The sequence below is a fragment of the Pleurodeles waltl genome, chromosome 7 (genome assembly GCF_031143425.1).
Source record: "Pleurodeles waltl isolate 20211129_DDA chromosome 7, aPleWal1.hap1.20221129, whole genome shotgun sequence".
In the NCBI taxonomy this organism is placed as follows: Eukaryota; Metazoa; Chordata; class Amphibia; order Caudata; family Salamandridae; genus Pleurodeles; species Pleurodeles waltl.
The window spans coordinates 1,262,906,843-1,262,934,219 of record NC_090446.1 but is presented as its reverse complement, the minus strand read 5'-3'; the positions used below and the strand labels follow the sequence as shown (position 1 = coordinate 1,262,934,219).

At 45.4% G+C, this 27,377-nt stretch overlaps 1 protein-coding gene across 2 annotated transcripts in view; it reads right to left on the bottom strand.

Annotated features, from left to right (window-relative positions):
* The window catches only part of LOC138246151 (cytosolic phospholipase A2 gamma-like), a 643,618-nt gene that overhangs the window by 416,375 nt on the left and 199,866 nt on the right, over positions 1-27,377 (bottom strand). For both annotated transcript variants that reach the window (XM_069200429.1, XM_069200431.1), the window contains exon 8: positions 13,712-13,765. In XM_069200429.1, coding sequence (XP_069056530.1) covers positions 13,712-13,765 — 54 coding nt within the window. The remainder of the gene's footprint in view (positions 1-13,711; positions 13,766-27,377) is intronic.

The window sequence follows — 27,377 nt, the reverse complement described above, 5'->3', positions numbered from 1 at the left end:
CCAATGGTTTACTGCGGTTGAATGACTGCCGCAGTGATTCGTGGGTCATTATGCTGTGGGCGTATTTCTGTGTGCGTAACGGTGTGGGTTTTGGTACCGCCATTTTATCACTGACCTTTGGGCTGATGGACTTGTGTGTGTGTATCTGTATAGTGGCGAATTTCTATGTGTGTGTCATAATACGGGTAGTGGTATACCGCCGCGGTCACAGTTTGTTGGCGGTAGTCAGCATAGTGGTAAGCAACACTTACCGCCAATCCTGTAATGAGGGCCTAAATCCCAGAATGCACCTAGCTCAAACTCAAAAATGACCACTGGACAGTGGTCAGCTGGTCAGTTTCATCAGGCTTTGATGCAGGGGACTCTGGTTAGCTACTTCTCACCTGTAGCAAATAGGGAGCCCCTTCTTGAAGCTGTAGAAGGCAGGCAAAGTCTTTGTAGTGGTGAAGCTCAAGTGTGCAGCTGGTGCAGTCCTTCAGAGTGCAGTGTCCAGGTGCAGGTCAGGGGTGCAGCAAGGCAGTACTTCTTCTGCTTGTCTTTGCTCCTTGTAGGGATCTGAGGTGTTGGTGCAGCTCTGCCATATTTATCCTTGCTCCTGGGGTAGAAAGCAGGGGGGCCTCTCAACCAATCACATGCAGGCCACCTCTTGTCTCGGATGACCATTTCCTGGGAAAATATCTCAGGGAACAACATTTCTCAAAAATCAAAAATCTCAGAAATTTAATTTTGGAGGTTAGGTCTGGCTAAGCCCATCCCGTGGTGTGGCTAAGTTCTCTGAACACACCTTTCTGCAGCCCTCTCCTAACCTAATCAAGGAGGCACCTAGGTGTCTAGGTTTGCAGGAAATGGGGGCAGTTGGGAACTGCCCCAAATGTCATTTCCTCCTTTGAAGTCCAGTTTGGCTGTTCTACCCTATCCCGTTTCATCATCTGCTGAGGCATTCTCTTCCCCCAGGCACTTCCTTTGTCCTCATCCCATGCCACTTCACATCTCATCAAGACAGCCTGGCCAGGCTGCCAGAGGCTTTTCAATCAGAGAGGGGCTCTACAGGGCAGAAGTTGGCAACTTTCAGGTAGAGTTCTAAAACTCTTTCCCTGAGTTAGTTATATTACATTCAACAATGGCAAGTTGTTGTATGTATCAGAACTATCAGTTTGATACCAAACCTAAAATATTTAGTTCCTTTAGAGACTTATTTATAAAAAAATGAAGTCCCCCCATGTTAGCCTATGAAGCCCATTCACTACAGTGAGGGAAAACAAATGTGGCTATTTTTCCATCACCAGGGCTTCTAAAACATATTTTATATAGTCCCTGCTTATAGTTACATAGCACCCATCGCTAGGGGCACTTAGAGCACACCTTAGGGGTGGCTTATATTAAGACTTTGGAAGTACTTTTAATTCCAACGTCAAATTTGGGGTTAACTTTAATTTAAAAGCAGCCAGCAAGGCAGGCCCGCTTTTAAAATTACACTGGGCACCATAGCAGTACACCTATGGGGGTAATATGTATGCTGGGGTCCCTAAACCTTATACTAGGGACTTATGGGTAGGTTGGCATAGCCAACTATTATTAGCCTAAGTTGCAGAGCCACTTTACACAGAGCATGGGCCCTGGGACTGGTTGGCAGTACCCAGGTCACAGCCAAGAGACAGTAACCACCAGTACCTGTCTAAAACGTTTGGGGGTGACCAGGCGAAAAGGAGCACTTTCCTACATCACTACATTGTACCTCACTCCACTACACTCTGTGCCACTCTTCTGTGTGCTATTCATCTGTTCTCCAGTCAACGAATGCCACTCAAACTGAACTATACCACACTATACTCTATTTCACTCCACTCTACACCATGCCACTGTGCTCCATACCACTCTATCAGTCTAGGCTATCCTACTCCAATCTACACCACCTAACTCTACAATATTCCTCCATACACAACTCCTCTCTACACCTCTCCACTTAATACAATTCCACTCAATACCATTCCACTGTATGACACTCCAGTTTATGCTTGTCTACTCTACACCACCCCACTTAAAGCCACTACACTCTACATGTTCCACTCTACACCACTCTACTCTACAATACTCCACTCTACGCTATTCCAGTGTACACCACAACACTCCACTCCACCCCGCTCCATTCTACTCTACAACATTCCACTTTATGCTATTCCTCTCCACTGTACCCTATTCTAGTATATACCATTCCACTGAATGCCACACAACTGTACACCACTTCACTCTACGCCACTACACTCTATGATAGTCCACTGTATGCCACTTCACTGTCGGCCACTCCACTGTTGGTCACTCCATTGGAAGCTATTTCACTTTATGCCATTCCACTGCATACCACTTGACTCGACGCCACACCACTGTACACTATTTATCTACATGCCACTACATTGCACCTCACTCCACTCTACAGTACTCCACTCAAATCCACTCTATCCTACTCTATTCCAGTGCATACCACTCCACTCTACATCACTCCACTTTATGGCACTCCATTGTATGCTAATCCACTGTATGCTACTCTATTGTATGCCATCCCACCAAATGATATTGCACAGTTCGCCACTGCACTTTATGCTGCTCCACTGTATGCCACTCCACTGTCTGCTATTTCACTCTATGCCATTCCTCTGTACACCACTCCACTCAACACTGTTTCACTGTATGCCACTACACTTCACTTCATTCCACTCTATGCCACTCTACTGTATGCTACTCCTGTTTATGCCACTTCACTTTACGTCACTCCACTTTATGCCCCTCCACAGTATGCATTTCCACTGTACACTGTTCCACTGTATACTATTCCACTCTACACCACTCCAGTCTGCGCCATTCTAATCTATGCCACTCCATTGTACACCTCTACACTCTATACCACTTCATTCTGCACTTTTCCACTGCACACAACCACTCTATTCTGCGCAATTCCACTCCATGCCACTCCACTGTATGCTATTCTAATGTGCAGGGCTAAAGAAAATCATATAAATGTTACTCGACCTGCAGGTTCAGTAACTTAAATGATCTACTTGACCTAACAGTAATGTACTTGACCAATAAACGGGTCTCAAATTGTATGATCCTCAGTAAATAGTTTACAGAGTCGCCTTTTTCTTAATTCTCATATATGATTGCACCTTCAAATATGTGAGCTCCGCATTTCAGCAGTACAAAAAGACCTCTTTTTTTGATTAAGTAGACTAAAGTTTGTTGCTTGCATCACAATAATCTAGCCCACATACCCATGAGGTCTAGCCCACATAGCGTAGAACTTCTTTGCCATCATGGCAGGAGTGTTTCTCAGTTTGGTTAAACACTCAACTTTAATAAATATATTACTAAGCCATGATGTGGTAACATATTGTCATCTACACACACTAACTTTCCAAGAAATGTCCAAAAACCTCCCCACTAACTTGCAGCTTTACTGATAAAACTAGATACTGTATTAACAATGTGTGAAAATTGGGTTTCAGAAAACATATCCCTTATACCTCAACATGTAAAGTATTCTGGTTTGTCTTCATCCTATTAAAATATTTTTTCATCACAAAGAAATATAAAAAAGGGCTTTCACAACTACTGAAATATATTTTGAAATGTTTGCACAGTTGACTTAGTCAGTTAAATGTTGTGCCTTAGGAAAAACCTGACACCCTATAATCTTTTATTTTATATTCTAAGCAGCAGTTCACACAGTTCACCTTACAAAGTCCTGGAACTCTGCAGTCAGAAGGAAAATTAATTGTAAGAAAATCTGACTTTTGACCTCTGTCTGTGAACACAGAGCAAATGTGACATAAGAACAAGATTTAAAGGCATCTTTTAATGCCCCTCCACTTTTCACCTGAACAGAAGGGACCAGTAAGTATTAAAAATAGCTCGACCTGATCAAAAAATAAGACTGCGAGTGGTTGAGTGGGAGTGGGTTTTTGGGCCCTGATGTGTGGCACTTCAGTCAAACCCACAGCACTCTACACCACTCCACTCTAACCCGCTCAACTCTACACCACTCCACTGTACTCTATTAAACTGAACCACACTCCAGTCCACACCACTCCCCCTACACCACTTCACTGTACGCTATTCCAGTGTATGCCACTCTACTATATCACACTCCACTCTACAACATTACACACTATCACACTACACTGTACAACACTCACTTTACTGTATGACACTCAACAACACTCCACTCTAAGACACTAAACTCTATGATTTGAAACACATTTGTATTAAAAAAATTACAATTCATTGAAAAAAACCAAAGGTTAAATCTTTGTTATATTTAGGAAAATGTAATTAACTCTTTCTATACAAACCAAACTTAAACTACACAAATATCACAGATTCTAAAGTTATACATTCTACCTTAAATTTATAATTTATGCACCAACTTGAAATTACTATAAATTTATTTATTCTTTGTAAACATACCAAACAAACTACACAAGAAAGAACATTTTAGCTGTATCTTTAATTTATAAATTACGTAAAACCTTCAAATTAGGGGTGGAGTTAAAGTGGCACAACGAGAAGAAATGCTTTAATTTTAGCTTGTTTTTTGCTCTTTCTACATGTGCTGCATTTTGCAGCACACATAGGAAGAGCAAATCGCCATTTAAGATTGTTTTTGTGCAGGAAGTTGATCCTTCCTGCACAAAAACAATCTCCTCCTAAACACAGCCATCCTTGCACTACGGTACAAGGCTGGCTGCGTTGGCACATGGCAGCAAATTTAGTGCCAGTGCAGGAGGAAACACAGAGGTGCACCGTATTCAATTAATTATGACACATCCCTGCGTCGTGAAAATGATGGTGCACAACGCTGCCAAATTTGGTGCAGCGCCTTACACTGTCATTTTCCATTAAATCTGGCCCTCAATTTCAAGGGTTCTGCCAGTTCTTGGAAATGTCTGGGCAACCCTTTAGCCCCCCCTTTGACATACTGCCAAGGATGATGGAAGAGTATGAGACATGAGTATGTACAGAACATTTTCATCTGCACCACGTCTCCGCTAGCTATACAACTGCAACAGCTCTCTATGCTTAGCCCCAAGTCATTTCTCAATTGAGTTTATAGATGGTAGGAGGTGGATACTTTTGTCACTAAAGTACCAGAGATGGAAGAGAGTATGTACATTCATGTCTTTTAAAATTGAATTTATTTTAGTTTTGCCACTCGAATATTGCTAAATGATAAGACGTCTTGGAGAGATGGACAATAATGTAAACTTGAAGGTGGAACTCAACATTTCTGTTGCTGCAACTCAAAAGAGATGTTGATTCGGGACCTTATATATAAGAGGACTGTGTTTGCAAGAACGTTATAACCAGTGATAATGAAAATACATGTTCTGTAGTAAAAACAGAAGAGAGATGATAACGCACTTTATTAATTGCATTCAATGCTATGTACAAAGTCCAACTAATTTAAATCAAATGTCTCCACCTTATTCGTTGCCCATATGAAATGTTTGATTCCACATCCTTACATCGTCCTATACTGAAGAATGTAAAAACATGTAAGAGGCATGACTTACCCAGCCTCGGGATAATATTTAGATTGCCCACATTTGTCAAGTCAGTTATAGTTGACATTGTCAAAAGGTGGGGGGAGACCCTGCCAGCAAATCAACAAAAATGTTCCCATTTAGTGATGGCAGTAGCATTATATAGTGTTATTTTATTGCTCATAAGTAGAAAAGTGCATTTATGGACAAGTATTACTGCATTCCTGATCTTCTTCAGGCAAAAGTATCAGTTAGGACTGGGTATGCTTGAAATGCTGCTTGCTGCATATCAGGTAAAATATCTCTCCTAAATATGCACCCTCTGGTTTGTCAACCATATGGCTCCCAGAGGAGCAGGATAATCAAGGGCAAGCTAGCACACTGTTAGTAAGTCAGCACTATTTCTTCCAATGCATTATGGCAGATGCCGTTCATAAGGTTTCTGAAATACCGGCGGAAACCTATTTTCCATCAGAATGGACACAGCCAGTGGTTGTATTTCTGAAACGTATTTCTAGGTTCTTGCCTGTCTTCAACAGATGGTAGTAGGTCGGTTTGGGGGTGCTTTCAAATGCTGCTTTTAAGTGTTGGACTTTGTCTTTAGAAGCAATATTAACATGAGAAGCTTGCAATATATTCTGTAATGATGCTGCATAGAAAATGTGTTAACGTAGAAAATAGAAAATCACCCTGTGTTTAGATTTGTTGAAGGGTTGAGACCTGAGATTAGCCAGATGATTAAAGGTCATTTGATTTGCTGGCAAGCAAAGCCGATTGACGAGGTGTTGTAGTATGCAAAGTATTGTAGTGACGAAATTGCGTTGAAGCAGAGAAAGTTGAAGGAGAAAGCAATAGTGATGCAAATTAAGGCAGCACAGTCAGGGATGCAGGGAGGTTGTTTACAACAGATGGTGCAACAGCCGCAAGGAAATGGGATGTTTCAGGCGCAAATGAGAGGCAGATGTCGAGGAGGTTTTGTAAATAGAAGTCCGGATTTGAGCACTGTAGTGGTTCAAAATGATATGCAGGGGATGAAGAAGATGTTACCTTTCCATGCTTGCGGCATCATTGGACATTGGAAACTGGAGTGCCCGATGATGGTGCAGGAGGGTGTTCAACAAAGCAATGATGTCAGTGCATTTCAAAATGTGAAGGGGCCGAGGCTCAGAGGTCCAAATCCAAACTTCCAAAATAATATGAATCAGAGCAAGGTTTTCACCCCATGCAGCGTATACAACCAATGCAGATGCAGCAAATTCAACAGCAGGTTCCTATGGTACCTAGACAGCAAATGCAAGTGCCTTTAGCGCCAATGGAACAGCAACAGGTGATGATTCCTCGACAGGTCACAGGTCAAAGAATGAGTCAAAATAACACAGTGCAATAGTTCCCATTGCTTGGTGAGAATGGAATTAACGATGAATGGTCGGATGAGAGTTCAGATAGTGAGGAGTGTAGGCTTACAGCGTCCTTAGAGGTAGATCAGAAAGGGCCCTATGTTCCGGGAAAGGTAATGGTTCACAAGGTTTCATTCTTGGTCGACACAGGAGCTACATGCTCTACAGTCAGAAGTGCAGAGGTTTCGAAGCTGCCCCTTTCGTGACGTACAGTTAAGGTAGTGGGAGTGGCAAACAAACTCCTGACAAACCCGATCACAGATCCAGTTCAGGTTGAGCTTGGCACTTTCCAGGGGTTGCACAGGTTTGTGGTTTGCGATTCAAGTCCCCTGTCCCTACTGGGAAGAGACTTACTGTGCAAGACAAGGTGTTCTATCACCTGTTCAAATGAGGGTATTGAGGTTCAGACAAACAGTGATGATGAAGGAGAAGAGGAGCAAGTTTCAGAGCCTGAAACCAATACTACAGACGAGGAGTACCCTCTGACTAACTTCTTCCCGATATTCACAGTGGCTGATCTCCCGGCAGACATGCAGGGAACAGTCCAACAGAAAGTGTGGGACTTGACAAGGAAAGAAGTAGGGCTGATAAAAGGAGTACAACCAGTTAAAGTCAGCGTGAAGCCAAATACTGTGTTTCCCCAGGTACTGCAGTATCATATGGCGCAGTATGACCTTATAAAGGTGGCGCAATTAATTGCAGACTTTGTGAAACAGGGAGTCTTGAAAGAAGTGACGAGCAGCCCACCAATAATGGGACTGAGAAAGCCCTGTCGGAAGGTTCGAATTGCCTAAGATTTGAGAAACATTAATGACATAGGGGGTCATTCCGACTCCGGCGGGCGGCGGGCGGCGACCGCCGGACGGAGACCGCCAGAAGACCGCACCGCAGTCAAACGACCGCGGCGGTCATTCTGACTTTCCCGCTGGGCGGGCGGGCGAACGCCAAAAGGCCGCCCGCCCGCCCTCCCAGCGGGAAAGCCCCAGCAACGATGAAGCCGGCTCCGAATGGAGCCGGCGGAGTTGCTGGTGTGCGACGGGTGCAGTGGCACCCGTCGCGATTTTCAGTGTCTGCTAGGCAGACACTGAAAATCTTAATGGGGCCCTGTTAGGGGGCCCCTGCAGTGCCCATGCCATGGTTTTACCATGGTCAAGCACATATTGGAAGGGATGCCAAGATCAGGTTGTTCAAAATTGACGGGTTTAATCCAAAATTCAGACAGGCTGCAGAAGTGATTTGCCATAGGTGTATCATCTGTCAACAGGTGAATGCGGGGAAAGGGACAGTGGTGAATTTGACCCACATTGGGAGAGCAGGAGGTCCATTTAGCAGAATGCAATTGGATTTCATTGAGATGCCTGTGTGTGGAGGTTTGAGATATGTATTGGTGATTGTGTGTATCTTTAGTCATTGATTTGAAGCATACCCTACACGTAGGAATGACAGTCTCACAGTAGCGAAGCTGCTGCTTAGGGAATTGATACAGCGTTTCGGGTTTCCAATCTCTTTAGAATCAGATAGGGGAAGTCACTTCAACAACGAGGTGGTTAAGCTATTGTGTGGAACATTGAACATTGAGCAGAAGTTACATTGTAGTTACCGCCCTGAAGCATCAGGACTAGTGGAGGACTAGTGGGGCAGATGAATGGTACCCTGAAGTCGAGAATGGCGAAAATGTGTGCAGCCACGAATTTGAAATGGCCCGATGCATTGCCTTTGGTGAAATGTCAATGAGAAATGCGCCTAACAAGAAAACAGGACTGTCCCCTCATGAGATTCTCATGGGCCGAGCTATGAGACTGCCCGCAGTGCCTGCAAATGCTGTTGTGAATATCACATATGATATGATGTTGGACTACTGCAAGGGTCTGGCTGATGTGGTCCGCTCTTTTTCTCACCAGGTGGAAGCTACTACCCTGCCACCGATAAATGATCCAGGACACAACCTGAAAGCTGGTGACTGGGTTGTCATCAAGAAACACGAAAGGAAGTCGTGTTTGGAGCCACGTTGGAAGGGGCCATACCAAGTGATACTAATGACTACTACTGCTGTGAAGTGTACGGGAATTCCAAACTGGATACATGCCAGTCACACGAAAAAGGTGACGTGTCCAACTGATGAGGAAGTTGAGTTGTTGAAAGTACCAACTACAGAGAAGGAAGTCTCAGGGCTGAAGAGTGATCGAAGGGGAACTGAGACATAAGGAGAGCCCGTTAAGGATGGCTTGGTCACCCCAGTAAGAGACGAGGGAGAGGAGACCCAGAGGGGTGACGGTGAGCCTATCTCAACTGAGGCAACAGGAGGACCAAATCAGAGGGAGGTTCTCCCAGAAGCAGACGAATATGGGAATGAGTTAGAACACCTGACAGACCCAGAAGGCGAAGGAGTTGAGGCGGAAGAGAATCAGAGTGTCCAGACTCCTCCTGAGCAAATTGCAGGTCCATCAACAGAAAACACCATAGAGCCAGAGGAGGGCGAAGGGTTGCCACAAGAAAGATCAAAAACAAGAGAGACACTGAAAGGAGACAGGTGGCCAGAATTGTAAGTGAAGAGAGGAGAGGTGGTTGTCGAAGATGCAATAGAGGAAGAAGTTGATACAACGAGGAGAGATAAGAGCTAAGTGAAGGAGAGTTGCAAGGTGATTGCAAGTTGAAAAGAAAGAGAGTAGTAAACAGAAGGTATGCGGGTCCTGAATAGCCGTATGCCACAACAGCTGAATGGCAACAAGAGTTCTTGGCTTTTTGCTTTGATCGAGAAATTCCAGGTCAGTACTTTGGCACCTGAGTCTGACTGAAGGAGACTGAATGGGTATAAAGTATGAGTTAAAATTGAGAGAAAAATAATTTGAGAAAAGAGACTGAAAACTTACCGGATGAGACTTTAGTAAACTGAATTGACTTTTGAAACCCGATTTTGACAAGCTGCTAACCTGAGTTCACAAATATCCTGGGAAAGAAACTGAGAGCTGTAAATAATAGCTTGTTTGACCTTTGCTACGAGAAGGAAACAAAAGGGAGAAAGAACAAAATGTTCTGACCATCCTTTGTTGTTGTTTGAATTAATCATCCTTCACTTTCTGATTCTTTACAGATCATGACTAACATTAGAGAGGATAATAGAGGGAGTAGGCGTTGTAAATATTTGGGTGTTGGTTTGGGTGTCATGTGTGTGGTATTCATTATGGTAGTGGACATTAATGGATAAAAGTAGGACTAACAATGCTACAGTTCCTGAGACTACCACTGCACTAACAGCTTGGGAGAGGTTTGAGCAGGATACAAAATACTTGCATGAGGGAACTAACACAAAAGGGGAACTCTCCACTAATGTTTTCTATTGCTTGTTGAGTGAGTATGTTGACACAATGGATGCGAAAGATTGCTTTGTGTGTGCACAGATTCCTGTTTCAGTACAAGAGGGGGTTACCTATCATAGTCTGCCATTAACATACGGGATAAGTTGTAGTCTGCTACTAACAAGATTCTATAACCAGGAAGAGATCCAGTATTTTTACTCGAATTATGACCTTTTGTTTTCCTATGTGCATATAATAGAGGATTTGAGTGAAGTAGCTAGATACTATAGTATAAAGTTAGTTAAAGGCTTCTTTGAGTCAACATTGACAATTAGTACGTCTTATGCACACCGCAATAACTTGACATGCTTGCTTACACCTGTAGAGAAAAGCTTTCTAGATCACACAGAAGATGGAAGAAGGGCATTAAAGGGCAAGTTAGAAAACGGATTGCAGCAGGGAGCTTTTGCTAGTAGAGAAGGTTATAGTGCAATTAGAGAACAAGGGAAGCTAGCTTTAGATGCACTACACGTTGGTAAGCTTTGCATATCTAGGCCGAAATCATACTATGACAATGTGTTTGTGGGAACGAGTGAATGTAAGCATGTGTTTTTGTTTTGGAGTAAATGGACGTTCATGTTAAATAGACAGGATCCTGCTATCCCAGGGATCTATTATATATGTGGACTTAATGCTTATTACCGTCTTCCAAAGGGATGGTATGGGACATGCTATTTGGGAATAGTTTTCCCAAAGTTATATCAACTTGTTGATTTGAAAAGGTTTCTGAAATTGTCTGAATTACATCGTAAGAGACAGAAGAGAGAAACTGCTGTTGGTGTGGGTGGAGACATATTTAGGGTGATAATTCCTTCAGTGGGAATTATCTTAAACTCCATAAAGATTTGAAAGTGGCCTACTATTGTGGATAACATGCTGACAAATTTTTCAGGAGCTATACTCCTAATGGATACTGAACTTGCTGCGGAAAGGGCTATGACTCTTCAAAACAGGCTTGCTTTAGACATTCTTTTAGCGAAAAATGGCAGAGTTTGTAGGATGCTTAATGAGCGTCATTGCTGTGCTTACATACCAGATAATAGTAACGAGATTAGAAGTATGCTTACCATCTTGACTAGGGATAGTACAGACTTGAAGGATTTGAAAGAACCAGGTGTTTGGGAAAAGGTTGGGAAAGGATTTGCTTCAGTGGGGAGTTGGCTTAGTAATATTTGGCATGGGATATTGTCTACAATAATACAGGGGATATTGATTGCTATAGCTTGTTTATTTGGATTGTGGGTGGCATGTAAAATTAGTAAAAGAATCAAATTGAAAATGGCAAAAAATAATAAGAGGAGGGAAGAAAAACAAATGGAAAAATTGTACAGGGCAAAATACAAGGGGAAGCAAAGAAGGGAAGAAATCGAGATGAGAGAATTTTAATATGAACATTTCTAGGAGGTTTGTGTGATGACAAGAGTCATCAGAGGAGGGATTGTTGGATTGTGTCTTTAGAAGCAATATTAATATGAGAAGCTTGCAATATATTCTGTAATGATGCTTCATAGAAAATGCACACATTTGAAATGTGCCCACGGGGAGTGGCTGCAAATGTATACGAAGACTAATGGAACTTATTGGTGATAATTAATTATGTACTAATGTTTTGAATTTGAATTAGTATATCATAATTAGAGTCATGTATTAGGAGTTTGCAAATTAATCACTAGGCCTTAGTTTAGCGAAGGTCTGGGCCTACCTGCCTGGTCTCATATTAAACGGTATTTTTCTAACGTACAATGTGCTGTTTTCCTGAATGACACGAAGCTGTACTTTTCCAGAAGTTAGATGTGTGTAGCCGTAGTAAATTCTTTCTCATGAGACCAGACTTGCTCAAGGAGACATTCTTGCTGAATGCAACAGTGTAATTCATAACAGGTGCAAGGTTGCCTGGAGTAGAGGAAAACAATGGAACCACTGACTGGTGCATAAAGTGTAACTTTTCTTACCTGACATTCCAATCGATGAAGACGTCAATAACGTAGGCCAATCAACGACATGAGAACTGTGGGTTATGGAAAATCCCGCTGAAGTGCGTGGAGAATTATTGGACAGAGGTAACGATGACCCAATTATTATCCAATGAGGAATTATGAACTAATTAGGGAGATTTTATTTAACGGAGTGACCCAAGGAGAGACTCGCTCAGACACTTTTCGAGAGCAGAGACGCAGAGAGACAGAGACCTTTCACTTTTGCTTGTCTTTTACCCTTAAACCATCCTCTACTTACCTGATACTTACTTCTCCATATGAGGGAAGAGTCCTATTTCTTAGCTATACTATACCAAGACTTTGCCCCGTTCTGTCTCTGCTGATGGCAAATCGACTGATGTCCTGAGGACGAAGACTGACACTGCTTGCTGATCTGTTGGACTGGTAACTATTTGATGCAAAATTGTAATTGTCTGTTTGCCTTTCCTTTCTAGGTACCAACGGCTACTTTGATAGAGGCCCTAGTTTAGATGTTTTCTAAATTTGTGTTTACTAAATTGTTTTGCACATAGCCCAACATACTGATGCTAATTCGAGGTTAGTTAAGGTGTTCACAAAGAATCTGACGCAAATAGACAAATGACTGAGTTCTTGCTTTGTTGAATCATGTACTAATGAGAATTTGTTAAGTTGATACATATGGATGATGTGCTGATTACTTAATTATCATAATCTATGCATTAATTAAGTTGTGTTCTGATTGTCAATTAATAGTGGTTTTGATGAGCTTATTGTTATTGAGACTAATAAACATGATGCTATATTGTAACAATTAGGGAAATAAATATCCTAACACTTAACTAACTTGTGGTTATTTGTGACTGGAAGGTCATGGTGAGTTAACTCATTTATTCTTATTAAATGTTATTGATTAGCTTGTTGATTAATTACTGTGATTACTGATTGGGTTATTGATCTATTGATTTTGTGATGCCAAAAGATATCTCGTACTGGGAAGTCCCCGAACGTGGTCCAAAGGTTCATCGACCTAGGCGTGTCTCCTTATAAGTTTACTTATCAAGGCTCCGATGCGCTAACATAAGTACCACTCAAAAGCATGCTTGGGCATCCCATAGCTGCAGCCTCACTGCTGGCAAAAACTTCTTGTGAGTAGCACAGAAGGCATGACATCAATGGCTAAAGGCTTTTGTTTTCTGTGTCTTAAAGTTGCTTGATGTTTCATTGGTTAGTTGTAGAAGTGGGTGATGGCTCATTTCCTTTATGTGCCTCTTTTTTACCTTAGAACTTGGAGGATATGCCTCTATTCAGATAAGAACATATCTGACAGTGACAGACTGGGACACAGAACACATAATATGGTCCACGGTGTCGACTGTGCTCGAGGAGTAAGCTAATTCACAGCAGATTTACCAGCAAAAAAGACTCGTTTATTTCCCATGTAATATAAAAAATGGAAACAGTACCTAGAGCATTAGCAATTGCTTCTGGCTTGTTTGCAAATACACTTCCCCACAGTGCTGAAAAACAAAAACAGAAAACACACTTTTAGGGATTCTTCTGCAATAAAATAATGAAATAGGTGGATCATTGCACTTGCTTTTCTCAAACAGTGTTCTAGTTTGTTCATTAACAGAGAAGCATCCTAGGGATGTGTAAAACAAAATAAAAAAATGAGATGCATGCGGACTGATTAAGTGGTGTTGCCTCATGGATTATTTATTTAGATTTTGATTTATTTAGCTTATACTTGTATCGCATCACCATGAACAATTAACAAGGCAAATACATGAGCCCTGCTAAAGCACTTGCATTTGTGACAGACTTCACATGAGAATAGTTGATTCCGCCTCACACTCTGATCTCTAGAATCTACCATCCTCCAGATCAGGGGGTCTGATGAAAAGTCACTGATTCAACGTCACTCACCTTGAGGAACCCAAAGAAACAAGGTTTTATACAGGAACATACCCCCTGGCCCTCTCCTCTCTGAAGTACCAATGAGATCACATGCATATTACTGAAGCAAATTCTCTAACTAGTAGGCAGGGCGAACTTTAATTGGTAAAACAACGTTAAATTAGAAGATTAGAATCATTCATAGAGCTATGTTTGCTTCTTTCTTACACATCCCTGTTAGGCAGCAGGTTCACCGGTTTCAAGTTTTTTGGGGGCATTATCCTTGATTTGTAGATTAAATTGACCTACTACTCCGGATTAAAAAGGCGGAAAAGTGAAGAACCTAACTGACAAAACCACACCGTTGCATGTACTACAACGTGGTCACTTTTTGTATCTATATAGATGTTCTATATTTCAGCTTGCTGTCACATGCGATTATTAAATTCTAATAAATCTTCAAACTTCTCTTTCTTTTCTATACTAATATATTTAGCCCGTGTTCATTTTTATTGTCTTTCTATAAATATTGCAGCTCTTAATCTTGATCAGGTCGCTCAACCGTCTATCATATGTCTGTCAGTCTGCCACTCATCAGGGTTTTATCTGCGCATCCATGTAAATCATTGGTACTAGCACTATTCATCCATGTCTCGAACTATTAACATACATTTATCTTTCATTAAATCCACATTTATTTCATTCTGTTTGGCAATATCTATTGGAAAGGGAATGTTCCCTGCATGGTAAAAAAAAAGTGCACCCCTACTCTGAATAACCTGACAGCATGTAAAACTGACATTGTGACCTTTTCTTGGCCCAACTGACACAGTAATGTAGTGTGTGCTGTGTGGGTTGATGGTAATTCCAACGCACAAACCTGTTCTGTGACCTTGAGGGGTGTGCCAAGCATGCCCTGTACTATGACGCCAGATTATCACACATCATGGGATGTTGACAAGAAGCAGTGGTGGCAGGATATACATTTTTGTGGATTGATGCAACTGAATAAAACATTTTGAGGTTCATGAAGAATGAAGTCTATCGGCCCCACTCGTGCAAAGTTTGGTTTAGATGTGCACTGACATTTTATGTGGGCATCAAGGGCTAGATTTATCAGAGGTTTGTGTTACGTTGCTGTTGCGTCACCAAAGGTGATGCAATAGTAACGCAATCCTTATATCAAATTTATCAAGCCACATAAACCCACCTTCTGTGGCCATACATGGTTTGGTGAATTGGGAAAAAGGCAAAGCAGCGCACGTTGCTGCCTTGTGTTACTCTGCACCAAGATGGGGTTATATAGGTGGAGAGTGGGTTTTCCACATAACCAGCCATGTATTATGGCATATTCCCAAATTTACCACAATACGTCAACCTGGGAGGGCGTCAAAATTGTACACCTTCCTGATATAGGTGCACTGAGAAGAAATATCTCCATTTCTCCCCTTTCTAAGTGAGCTGCCACCTGCAGTACACTTTGAATGTGGAAAACCCCTTAAAGGATTGTTTTTGTGCATCAAGGTGTCTCTTCCTGCATAAAAACAATCCTGAGTATCAGGCAGGCACCCCTGTACCATGGCGCTTTGGTGCTTGATAGCCACAAGTGCGAGACAAGGAGTGTGTCATATTTTAAGAAATATGGCACATTCCTGCCATCTCCATTTGACACAGCGATGCATCAAATCTTGATAAATCTGGCCCCTAATATACATAAGGTCTGATTGTAGCAACATAATTGCTAGGACCAGCAGGATCCATTTCAGATAGCCACTGGTTTTGCATGGGACAAGATTTAGGATGGAGATAGCTTACCCAACAGTAGAACTGTATTACTCGCATTTCTGGAACTGAAGGGAGGATCCCCAGACACTGAAGTGTGCAAGGATGGAGATAGGTTTGCCCTAGGAATTATATGGGGACCTGGCAGAAGAGGATAGTTGATTAGACCTTCCTGAGCACTGCCATATGTTTGATGGTTGGGTACTGGGTATGAATCAGCAGATATTTTTGTTAAGGACGAGGAAGTTCATAAGCAGGACCTGGTTTTGGTCTGACTTTGATTGCTGGTCCAGGAATGTCCCAGGTGCAGATTCCTCATACCTCATTGTGCCCATGTTTGAATGATCCTGCTTTGAGACAGCATCACTACCTGTTGTAAAAGCCCATACCTAGCACAAAGGCTGTGTCTTCACTGCAGCAAGAAAATAAAAACTTGAATGGGAACCATCCAAAATCGTGGATCTGGACAGATTGTTCCAGTTGCAAGTCTCTTGACCAAGGATTAGATTGTTTCTCAGAGTCCTTGAAGAGCTGCTAAGATCAAGGCCCTAAATCTGCATGACTATATCTGAGAAGGGGACTTCACCTGAACTCTATGCAACTTGCTGGAGAAACTGTGGGTTTGCCAAGTGCCCAGATGCCTTTCTGCTTTTTCCAGAGGGCGGTAGAGTGTGTGACCCTGCAGGAGGATAGACAGGCCAGGAGGAGAATGCACCATCATGTTCTTGCATGCGTTGCATTCTGAAGACCTGACTTGTATCCAAAGTGAACTGGAACTGACCTGAGTTGTGCAAGATCACTCATCCTTCCGAGTGGGTCATGTGGCAAACTGCATGAAGCATTAAAAACTCAAAGAGACATCATGCCATCTGGCATCCTTCCAGTGGCACTGGAAAGACTTGTTCTTCTACTGCCTTGACCTGCACAGGTCTACAACACTGTTGTAATGAAGAACCTTCCCCCTGTCTTGGAGCCCACAACTGCCAAAGACAAGCACATAGTACTGAGGCCACATATGGTGTACATCATTAGTTACAAGCTCAGAGAGACAGGGCTCCTGCAGGCATCCTGCACCCACTTAAAAAGATGCTGATGTTGCAACCATGTAGAGCACACCAACAACCTCCTTTTTAGTCATAAAACAGACAACACAAGCCTGAGCTTGCTTACAAAGATAAGTCTTTCTTTTTGTCAAGATCAAAGATGGAAAAACAAACTGGCATACAGACTGTCTAACATAGTAGTTGCTTGCACAGCTCAAAAGTAACCCTGCGTATGTGCTTGAGTCTTCCCTGTGACCATATATTTCCTGGTAAGATATTGTAGATATTGAAAGCACCACAAAAAACCTATGCGTTGGTGCATGACCACTAACTGGACATAGTTTTACTGACAGAAACCTGGTTGACTCCCACATCAGCTCTTGACATTACCACAGCTATACCCTCAGATACAAGATCAGAAGTCAGAACTAACAGACTCTGTACCAGACTCACCATTATCTTCAAATAATACATCCAGTGCTCCATTACCTGAGCAAGCACCAACAGCAACATGGGACACTTCACTTTCAACCTCCACATCACTATTCACTACATCCTGAGAGGCACGCTTGTCTAACAACCTCCCCTACTAGTGGATGCCAAGCTAACTTCAGAACCATAATTCTGGACTTTGTCACTCCCCTTATACTCACCTCCAGCTCATTCATCTTTCTTAGTAACCACAAATACCACCTGGAAGACATCACAACCCCTAACCTACCAACCTCCTGGAAAAATTGACTAACCTCAAACTCACACAGTTGATGAAATGTCCCACCCACCTTGCTGGACACCTAATGCACCACATCTTTACCAGCTTCAGCAAAATCATGGTGGATAAACCCACATCCTTCACCTGGTCCCACTGCACACTCATTCACTTCAACAAACCTGCCTATCACCACAGTGGGAATGCCATTAACTAATATTCACCACATGACTGGAACAAGATCTCTATAGAAACCTTGTCCTTGGAGCTCCTACACCACTGACCACAATACCTAAAAGATGTCCCCAAAGCCATCTCCAACTTCAAAGCCTGGATCACCTCCTGCCAGATACCCTGGCCCTACTGAAAACCATGAAGGCCACCAGATCCAAACTGCAAGTAAAGTAGCACACAGAAGAGCTCAAACGCATTAAACACCACTGCAAGCAGCTAAAATGAAGATGGAGACTAAGCCAAACAACACTAGCAAGAGCACCTACAGACCTGCCCTCAGATGACATAAGCAACAATCAGAGCCAATGAGTGCATCAAAAGCAGCACCAACAGTGCCAAAGAATCCTTCACCATCATGAATGACTTTTTCCCTCCTGTAGCAAGCTCCACCAACATCATCCCCTCACAGAACCTCTGCACCAAGCTGTCCATCTTTTTCAGCAGAATGAACACCTGCATCTCAAATCAGACTCCTCAACCCTCACAGCCATTCTACCCTTCACTTTCAACACCCAGATCGCAATCTTGACCACCTGGTCCAAGATCATTACTCAAGAAACCTAATAGAACTTGTCGTCCATACACTCTAGAACACCCTCGGACCCGGCCCTGATCATGTCTTCACTAAAGGATTGGATTTCACCAGCACTGCTGACATTCCAATCAAGAACAAGTCACTCAACACAGCCACTTTCTATGGTGCCTGGAATATGTCACCATTATTCCCTCCTTAAGAACTCCTCAGTGGGCTCAAAGACACTAGTCAACTGCCAATCTTTCTCTCTGATAACCTTCCCAATGAAAGTCCACTCAATCTCGATTTATACCTCTCCACAGCAATAGCATAACCCTCTTCCCTGCCATGGACAAGAAGACACTGCTGCTCTGATCCTTCCAAATGTATGTACCACCTTTGATAATGTCTACCACCCCAGCCTCATTCAATGCTTACAAAAAGCCAGCATTCGAGGACACAATCAATCAATCAATTAATCAGTGATTTGTTAAGCATGGCTATTCACCAATAGGGCCTCAAGGCGCTATTTGTGGGCCTGCTGCTCAGTGAAAGAGCCAGGTCTTGAGGTCCATCCTGAACTGCTTTAGTGATGCGGTCTGCCTGAGCTTGTGAGGCAGCATGTTCCATGTCTGGACTGCTAGGTAGGAGAACGATCATCCTCCTGCTGTACTTTCCCAGATCTTGGGAATGGCTGCAAGGGCAAGCTGGGAAGAACGGTGAAGTCTGTTGGGTATGTAGAAGGCAAGGCGGTGGTTGAGGTATGCCGGTCCTATGTTGTGCAGTGTCTTGTAGGTGTGGATCAAGAGTTGAGTCTGGCTGCTGCATTCTGGATCCTTTGAAGCCTTGATTGTAGTTTCTTGGTGATGCTGCCATAGAGTGCATTGCTGTAGTCCAGTTTGCTAGTGACAAGTGTGCGAGTGACTGTTTTCCTCGTGTCAAAGGGTATCCACTTGAAGACCTCTTGCAAAAGTCGGAGGATGTGGAAGCATGATGATGAGAGGGCGTTGACTTGGCAGGTCATGAATAGTGAGGAGTCCAGAATGATGCTCAGATTGCGTGCATGGTCTGTGGGGGTGGTTCCCAGTGCGGTGGGCCACCAAAAGTAATTCCAGGCTGAAGGGGTGGAGCCGATTATGAGGATCTCTGTCTTGTCTGAGTTGAGTTTGAGGCAGCTGGCTTCCATCCAGGTGGCAACTGCTCTCATCCCATGGTGGAAATTTCTCTTGACCTTTGCAGAGTCCTCGGACAGGGAGAGGATCAGTTGGGTATCGTTGTCATAGGAAACTATGACCCTCATTATGACATTGGCAGTAAACAACACTTACCGCCATACTGACTGCAGTCAACATACCGCCGCTGCGGCGGATATCAGATAACCATATTATGACACACACACACCAATCCGTCACTATTCAGCCACAGACACAATTCTGCCACACCAAAGGTCAGTGATAAACTGGAGGTATCAAAACCCACACCGTTACGCCAACAGAACTACGCCCACAACATTATGACCCACGAATCACCACGGCGGACATTCAATGGCGGTAAACCATTGGCGGTACATACCGCCGCACTCAAAATACACCCACAGGCAAAACAAAACCACATTGGACAATTCAAACAACACACACATGACACCCATACACACACCACACCCACACCACTATAAAACACACATTACCCACAACCCTTTACGACTAAAAACATTTGCCAGAAGAGAGAGACAACAAGAGCACTCACACAACCAGAGCCACATACCACCATCAACTATATACCACCCATGCACCTTAGATCACGCACCCCAACACATCATCCTACACACCCTCACCCACACCACTCACACTACACCCCTGGCACTACAATGACACCCCCGGTTCTCTGAGGAGGAGCTAAGGGTCATGGTGGAGGAAATCATCCAGGTAGAGCCACAGCTATTTGGATCACAGGTGCAGCAAATATCCATTGCTAGGAAGATGGAGCTATGGCGGAGGGTCGTGGACAGGATCAAAGCCATGGGACAGCACCCCAGAACAAGGGATGACATCATGAAGAGGTGGAACGAACTAGGGGGGAAGGTGCATTCCATTGCAGCAAGACACCAACTAGTTGTACTGGGACTGGCGGTGGACCCCCACAACTAACAACATTGGAGGAGCAAGACTTGGCAATCGTTGAATCCTGGGGGCCTGGCAGGAGTAGCAGGAGGACTGGACTCTGGTAAGTCAATTCTTACTATTATTGTAGTGAATCCTAGTTTGATTTAATGGGATAACAGGAGTTAGCTTAGCCTTTGGCTTGCAGACTCGTGCCTCCGTCACCTAGTGACTTTTAAGCTACTTAACTTGCTCTGTCTTAGCCCATTTATTTAATTAATTATTCTAAGATGGCTGCCTTGTTCATGGTTAGGCCCTTTTGTTTAGCTTTATGTTATCAGTGCCACCGCGCTAAAGCGTCAACTCATGCGACAAAGACAAACAAACCGTAGGTGTTCGCGTTAGGTACTTTCCCTCTTCACGCTTTTGAGGGAATTGTTTATATTAATTACCGTCCCAAGCATGCTGTGTTATCTATTGTTTGGGAACAACCTACATCAGGGGTCCAAGTAGATCTGTGTAAATACATCACACTTTAGACAGATAATCAGAGGGATTCTGACCAGATACCATTGCTGCTATCGATGCTGCACGTCGCTTTGACGCTGACTTAGACTTCGTGTTCCTATGGAGTCTGAGCTCGAGACCTCATTCCAAGGTAACAAGGGTTGGGGGCTCCTTCCAGGGACATGGCATTGGCAGATTCGGTTTAACATACCCAGTTCTCCTCTAGGCAGCAGGTTAGGCCTCTTATGATAGGGTAATAGGACATATTATACACTTTATATCTTCTTATGTTACTGCAAGATGGTGGGGGTCTTCATAATCATGACTCTTGTCTTTACTATTCTATTTCTTGAACTGTTCATTATCCTAATCATTGCAGCCCAAGCGATTTACCGTAGATTGTAGATTGTGTCAAATAAAAACCTTTAAAACCTTACTGCATCTTTGTTATTGCCTGTGTTTGGTTGAGACATGATGCATATGTGAGAGAGGGGTAATCTCTGTTTAACCATGACACTCTCTGAGATGTCATATTTCTGAGTCCATGTGTAAAGGCTGCCACAAATCACCTTTAACTGTTTAGGTTCCTGGTGAGGTACTGCTACTGAGCCGGAAGGGTTGGGACTACAGTTACAACTTGTTGTAGGACAGGCACAGTCGCCTACAAACATAAGTACTGTCATCCTTGAACCAGCAGTTTTGCCCAGAGCACCCCCCTACCTGCATGCCATCACATACCCCCACTCTCACCCTCACTCCCATACTCCACCATCTCCCACACACCCCACCATCACAACCCACTTATCCCAAAGCCAAGCCTGCATGCAACACCAATGCTTGGACACCTCTCACAGACCTGCCTGGACACCTATCACTACAGCATGCACACTAGAGAGGATCACCTAGCCCACCAAATAGCAACTCACACAAGGCATAGCTGCCAGGGCAATAACAACCATAGAGTGCAACACACCCATGCATAATATGTCTCACGCAGAAACAATAATTCTGCATTTACATCCCCACAGGTACCCCAGCCAATGTCACTGGAGAAGAGGTGCCAGCAACATTCAGTCCCCCCACAGAAGAGGCCCACAGTGATGACAGAAGCTCTGGTCGCCTGGATCTGAATGACCAACCTGGCCCATCAGGGACCTCCGGACAGTCGGTTACTCAGGCACAGTCACACACCACTACAAAGCCTCCCCCCTCAGGAAACACCCCACAGCACCCATCCAGCGGGCTCATACCTCTGTCCCCAGGACACATCAATCAACAGTGTGTCCACCACTAATGGGACCCCAGGGCACACCCCAAACCCAGGACAATCAGGCACCTGGGGTCAGTGGCAGTGGGCACACAGTTCAGGGGACAGAGGCACAGGGCAACGGGGAAGCTGGGAGGACTGTTGTGTGACAGGGGGAGGACAGGCCCAGGGAACCGGCCCTCCAGAAGGCACTCACTGCGATCCTTGGAGCATACCAACATTCCCAGGATATGCTGGGCCAGATCCTGGACAAGATGCAGGAGAACATGCGGCTGCAGGAGGCACAGGACCTGGGGATCAGGGAGGACTTGAATTCCATTAACACCACCCTGGTCTCCTTTGCAGGGGTGCTGGCAGACATGGCCAACAGTATGAGGGAGGCAGTGGCACAACAGTGGGCCCCTGCCACTAGCCAGACTACTGACCAGCCTTCCACCTCCGCTGCCATTACTGGACAGGAGGCCCCACCACAGGAGCAACAGGCCACCAGCACCCATCTCCCTGCTGAAGGAGAACCACCCCGCAGACGTTCCGTGAGATCCAGGCAGAAGCCAGAGACTATTACCAAGACCCTTCCAGGAAATAAGAATCTCCTGGTTGTCACCCTGTGTCCCACTCTGTCCCCCTGTCCACCTTGAACTGCCACTGGTCCCCTTCCTATGCCCCTTGGACACTGCACCTGTGCTACAAATAGACTGGATTCTACCCTGGACTTTCCTCCATCATCACCCCAGCCCATTGCACTTCCCCCTTTTCTTCAGAGCACTACAATAAACACACTTTGAAAAAATACAAGTATGGAGTATATCAAATTATTTAAAATTTTGTTGAACAAGGTTCAAACATTGCAATTCAACTGTACAGTAATGTTACATAGGAAAGACCTGTAGTTGGCTGCACTGAACACACCAGGAGCAATAGTGGGGCACCAACATCTGCAAAAATAGATGGCAAAGGGTACAGTGAGTGGACATAGAAGCAGGAATTCACAGCCTGTCAGTGACAATGTCACACATCAAACTGTCAATAAAATGTAAAATAACACTGTCTTACCTGTGTGTCATTGTAAGTATTGACAAATGAGTGCACTTCTGTTGTCCTCATCCTCATCCTCTGCATCCTCCTCTTCACTGTCCACAGGGTCCACTGCTGCCACACGGCCATCTGCAGCCTCCTCCTCCTAAAGAAAAGGCACATGGCATCGCAAGGCAAGGCAAGGTTATGCAACATGCAACATGCCACGATGATCTGGCAGACCTTCTTGGGTGAGTAGCACAGGGATCCACCTGTTGGATGGAGGCACCGAAACCTGGCCTTCAGGAGGCCGAAGGTCCTTTCTATTATCCTTCTTGTTCACCCATGTGCTTCATTGTAACGTTCCACTGCCCTTGTCCTGGTATTCCTCACGGAGGTCAGTAGCCATGAGAGGTTGGGGTAACCAGAGTCACCTGAAAATATCGAGGGACAACTGTTAGCCACACACTAACCCTTATGGCCTACAACATACCCATACACCAACATCCACAGGGTGGGAACCAGGGCTCACCTATTATCCACACCCAGTGCCTCTGGAGTTGGGCCAATACATTGGGATGCTGCTATTCCTCAGGATAAAGGCATCATGCACCAAGCCTGGATACTTAGCATTGACATGGGACTGTCAAACACTGGTCCACCAAACACACCATCTGCTCGTTCATCGAGTGATAACTTTTACAGTTTCTGAAGACCTGTTCATTTTGCCGGGGGGGACAAATGCAATATGTGTCCCATCAATCACACCCATAATGTTGGGGATATGCCCCATTGCATAGAAGTCAGCCTTCACTGTGGCCAAATCCTCCACCTAGGGAAAAATGATGTAGCAGCACATGTGCTTAATCAGGGCAGACAATACACTGGTCAGCACTATTGAGAACATTGGCTGAGACATTCCTGCTGCCAAGCCCACTGTCACTTGGAAAGAACCAGCTGCCAAGAAATGGATCACAGATAGGACTTGCACAAGAGGGGGAACCCCAGTGGGGTGACGGATAGCAGATATTAGGTCAGGCTCCAAATGGGCACACAGCTGTGTTATTGTGGCCCTGTTCACTCTATAGGTAAGGATAATGTGCCTGTCCTCCATTGTTGCCAAGTCCACCAGGGGGCTGTACAGGGGGAGATGTCTCCATCTCCTATTCATCCTCAGTGGTTGCATTCTATGGGGTAAAAGAATGAGCAGCTGGTCATTATCTGTACATTGTAACCAGTACAGTTCAATGCAAATTGTGATTGTTACAATATTTTGGTGACATTTGTCCAGAATGTAAAATTGTGTACAGTGACGCAGTTAGGATCCATGGCCTGCCCCCGCCCCCAAAATGGCGTCTGTCTGTCCAGTATGGAAGGACAGGTGGAAATGACGTAATTCCGCTGACATTGTGCGCCGTTGCGGGAGGGGGTCGAGAACCGCCGTGCAATTCCTCATTGGTTATCATTGGGCCCTAAAGGGTACAGTGGCCAGTGGTGATGTACGCCATTGGTGATGGTACGCACTGCCATGGACGTGACTGCCATTTTCTATCTGTTCACTCACTTACTACCTGACCTTCAATAGGAGAGAACCTACACTGCATGTGCTGCTGTGACCTGTGTCTGGAACCTACCATGGCTCGTGTGACTGGGAAAAGGGCCCCTATCTTCACCTTGGCGGAGTTGGAGCGACTGGTGGGTAGGGTCCTACCTCAGTACCGACTGCTGTTTGGGCCTTGAGTCCAACAGGTGAGAACACTGTGAGTACGATGCATGGGGCATGAATGCATGGAGTGCTGTGTTTGAAGGCCTCGTGTAGGGGGGGTTGGTGGATGGGCCCTGGGCAGCATGCAGCATGTATGCTGGGCCATGTCTGTGTTAATGGGGATGAGAAGGGACATGGCGGGCCATAAGTGTAACAGGCAGGACGGTTGTACTAATACCTTTCCCTGTGTGTATTTCTCTGCAGGTCAGAACCGATCAAAGAAGGGTATTTAGAGTGCCATCGCCAAGGACGTGCGGACCCTGAGGGTCTGCGGCAGGCAGAGCACCCACTGTCGGAAACAGTGGAAGGACCTGAGATGCTGGGTACGGAAGATGGCAGAGGCCCAGCTAGGGATCGCCTCTCAACGAGGAAGGGGTGCCCGTCAAACTCTGACCCCCCTGATGGCCTGCATACTGGCGGTGGCCTATCCAGAGCTAGATGGGCACTTGGGGGCATCACAGCAGCAACAAGGGGGTCAGTACAGTACCCTTCATTACTACTTACCCCTGGTGAGGTGGTATCTGGGTGGGGAATGTGTGCCTGTGGGGGACCCTAGGCCAGGCCTGACATTGCAGAGTAGGTCCCATGTTTGGCAGGGTTCTGATGTGAAATCCGTCCAACCTAGCTAGTAGGTTTCCACTCCTGGGAAGGGGTCTGTGGGTCTCAGGTATGCTGCAGTTGGCAGTATGTGTCCCTACACGTGACTAGCATTGTAACTGGTAGTGCATTGCCTAGTGCGTAGGGCTGTTCCCTGTATGTGTGTGTTGTGTACGCCAACGGTAGTGTTGGTGCCGCCACTGACCAAGTGTATCCTTTGTCTCTTTCCCTCCCTTTTTGTTTTGTCACCCTATCATTATGTGCATTAGCATCATCTGGTGGAGGAGCAGAGGCACCGGTGATGGAGAGAGCTGCATCCCACAGGACCCAGGAGGCCGAATCCATCGACGGTGAGGGCACCAGTGGGATGGAGGGTGAGGGGAGAACCACGGCAGAGACTGGAGGGGACAGTTCGGACACAGATACCTCCTCTGATGAAAACTCCCTGGTGGTGGCGAACACCTCTGTGCCCACCCCAGCTACAGGTACAGACGCCACCCACTGTACCAGCGCCGCCCTCCCAGCAGCCCCTCAGCGAGTTTCCCGTGCCCACTCACCCAGGAGGGTGGGCATCTCCTTTGCCCCAGGCACATCTGGCCCTTCCCCAGTTAGCCCTGCTGCCCGGAGCGAGGCGGCTATTGACCTCCTGAAATCCATCTCTGTTGGGCAGTCAACCATTGTGAATGCCATCCAGGGGCTGGCAGCCCAAATCAAACAGTCCAATGCATTTCTAGAGGGCATTTACACTGGCTTGGCAGCCCAACAGATATCAATCCAGCCTCTGGCCTCCTCTCTGATGGCAGCCAGTGTCCCTGTTTCCACCCTCCCCCCTCCACCTTCCTCCACCCAATCCCATTCTCCTCAACCCCAACCTATCCCAAGCACACAGCCAGACGAGCAGGCAAACAGGACAACACACAAGAGTGGACATGGCAAACACAAGCACCACACTTCATCACACAGGCACTCACACAAACACCATCCAGATGGAGACATACCAGCATCCATTGCCTCCACTGTGGCCCCCCCCCTCCTCATCCTCCACCTCTCTCCCAGTTGCACCTCCACTCACACCTGCATGCACTACCTCCTCATCCACTACCACCATCACCAGCACACATATCAGTACATACTCCTTACTGGCAGTCACCACCCCCACATCCATGCACACGTCCCCTGTGTCCTCTCCCACTGTGTCTGTGCCCCCTCCTCCCAAAGTACACAAACGGAAGCACTCAGTCACCCAACAGCCATCCACCTCACAACAGCATCCAGCCCATGCACCTGCACCCAAACAGAGCAGACTGACACCTCCTACAACTACTCCCTCTTCCTCCACTCCCAAACCATCTCCCTCTCCCAGCCCCAATGTCCCTAAGAAGCTTTTCCTTTCAGCCGTGACCTTCTCCCTACCCCACCCCCCGTCCTTCATGTCAGGCCAGGGTGGTCAAAACCCAGGCAAGCACCTCAGCCACCCAGTCCACGGGCACAGTAGTGTTCCCAGCAACTCCAGGTAGGACAGGATCCCGGGCACCAGACAGCCAGACCGAAAGGGTGCCTGCCCTAAGTGCTACAGGAAAGAAGGGCAAGGAGCCAGCCCCAAGTGCTGCAGGATGGAAGGGCAAGGAGCCATCCCCAGCTGCTGGCAGGAAGGGCCAGGGGCCTGCACCAGCAGGCAGTGAGGACATGGGGCTTGGTGCTG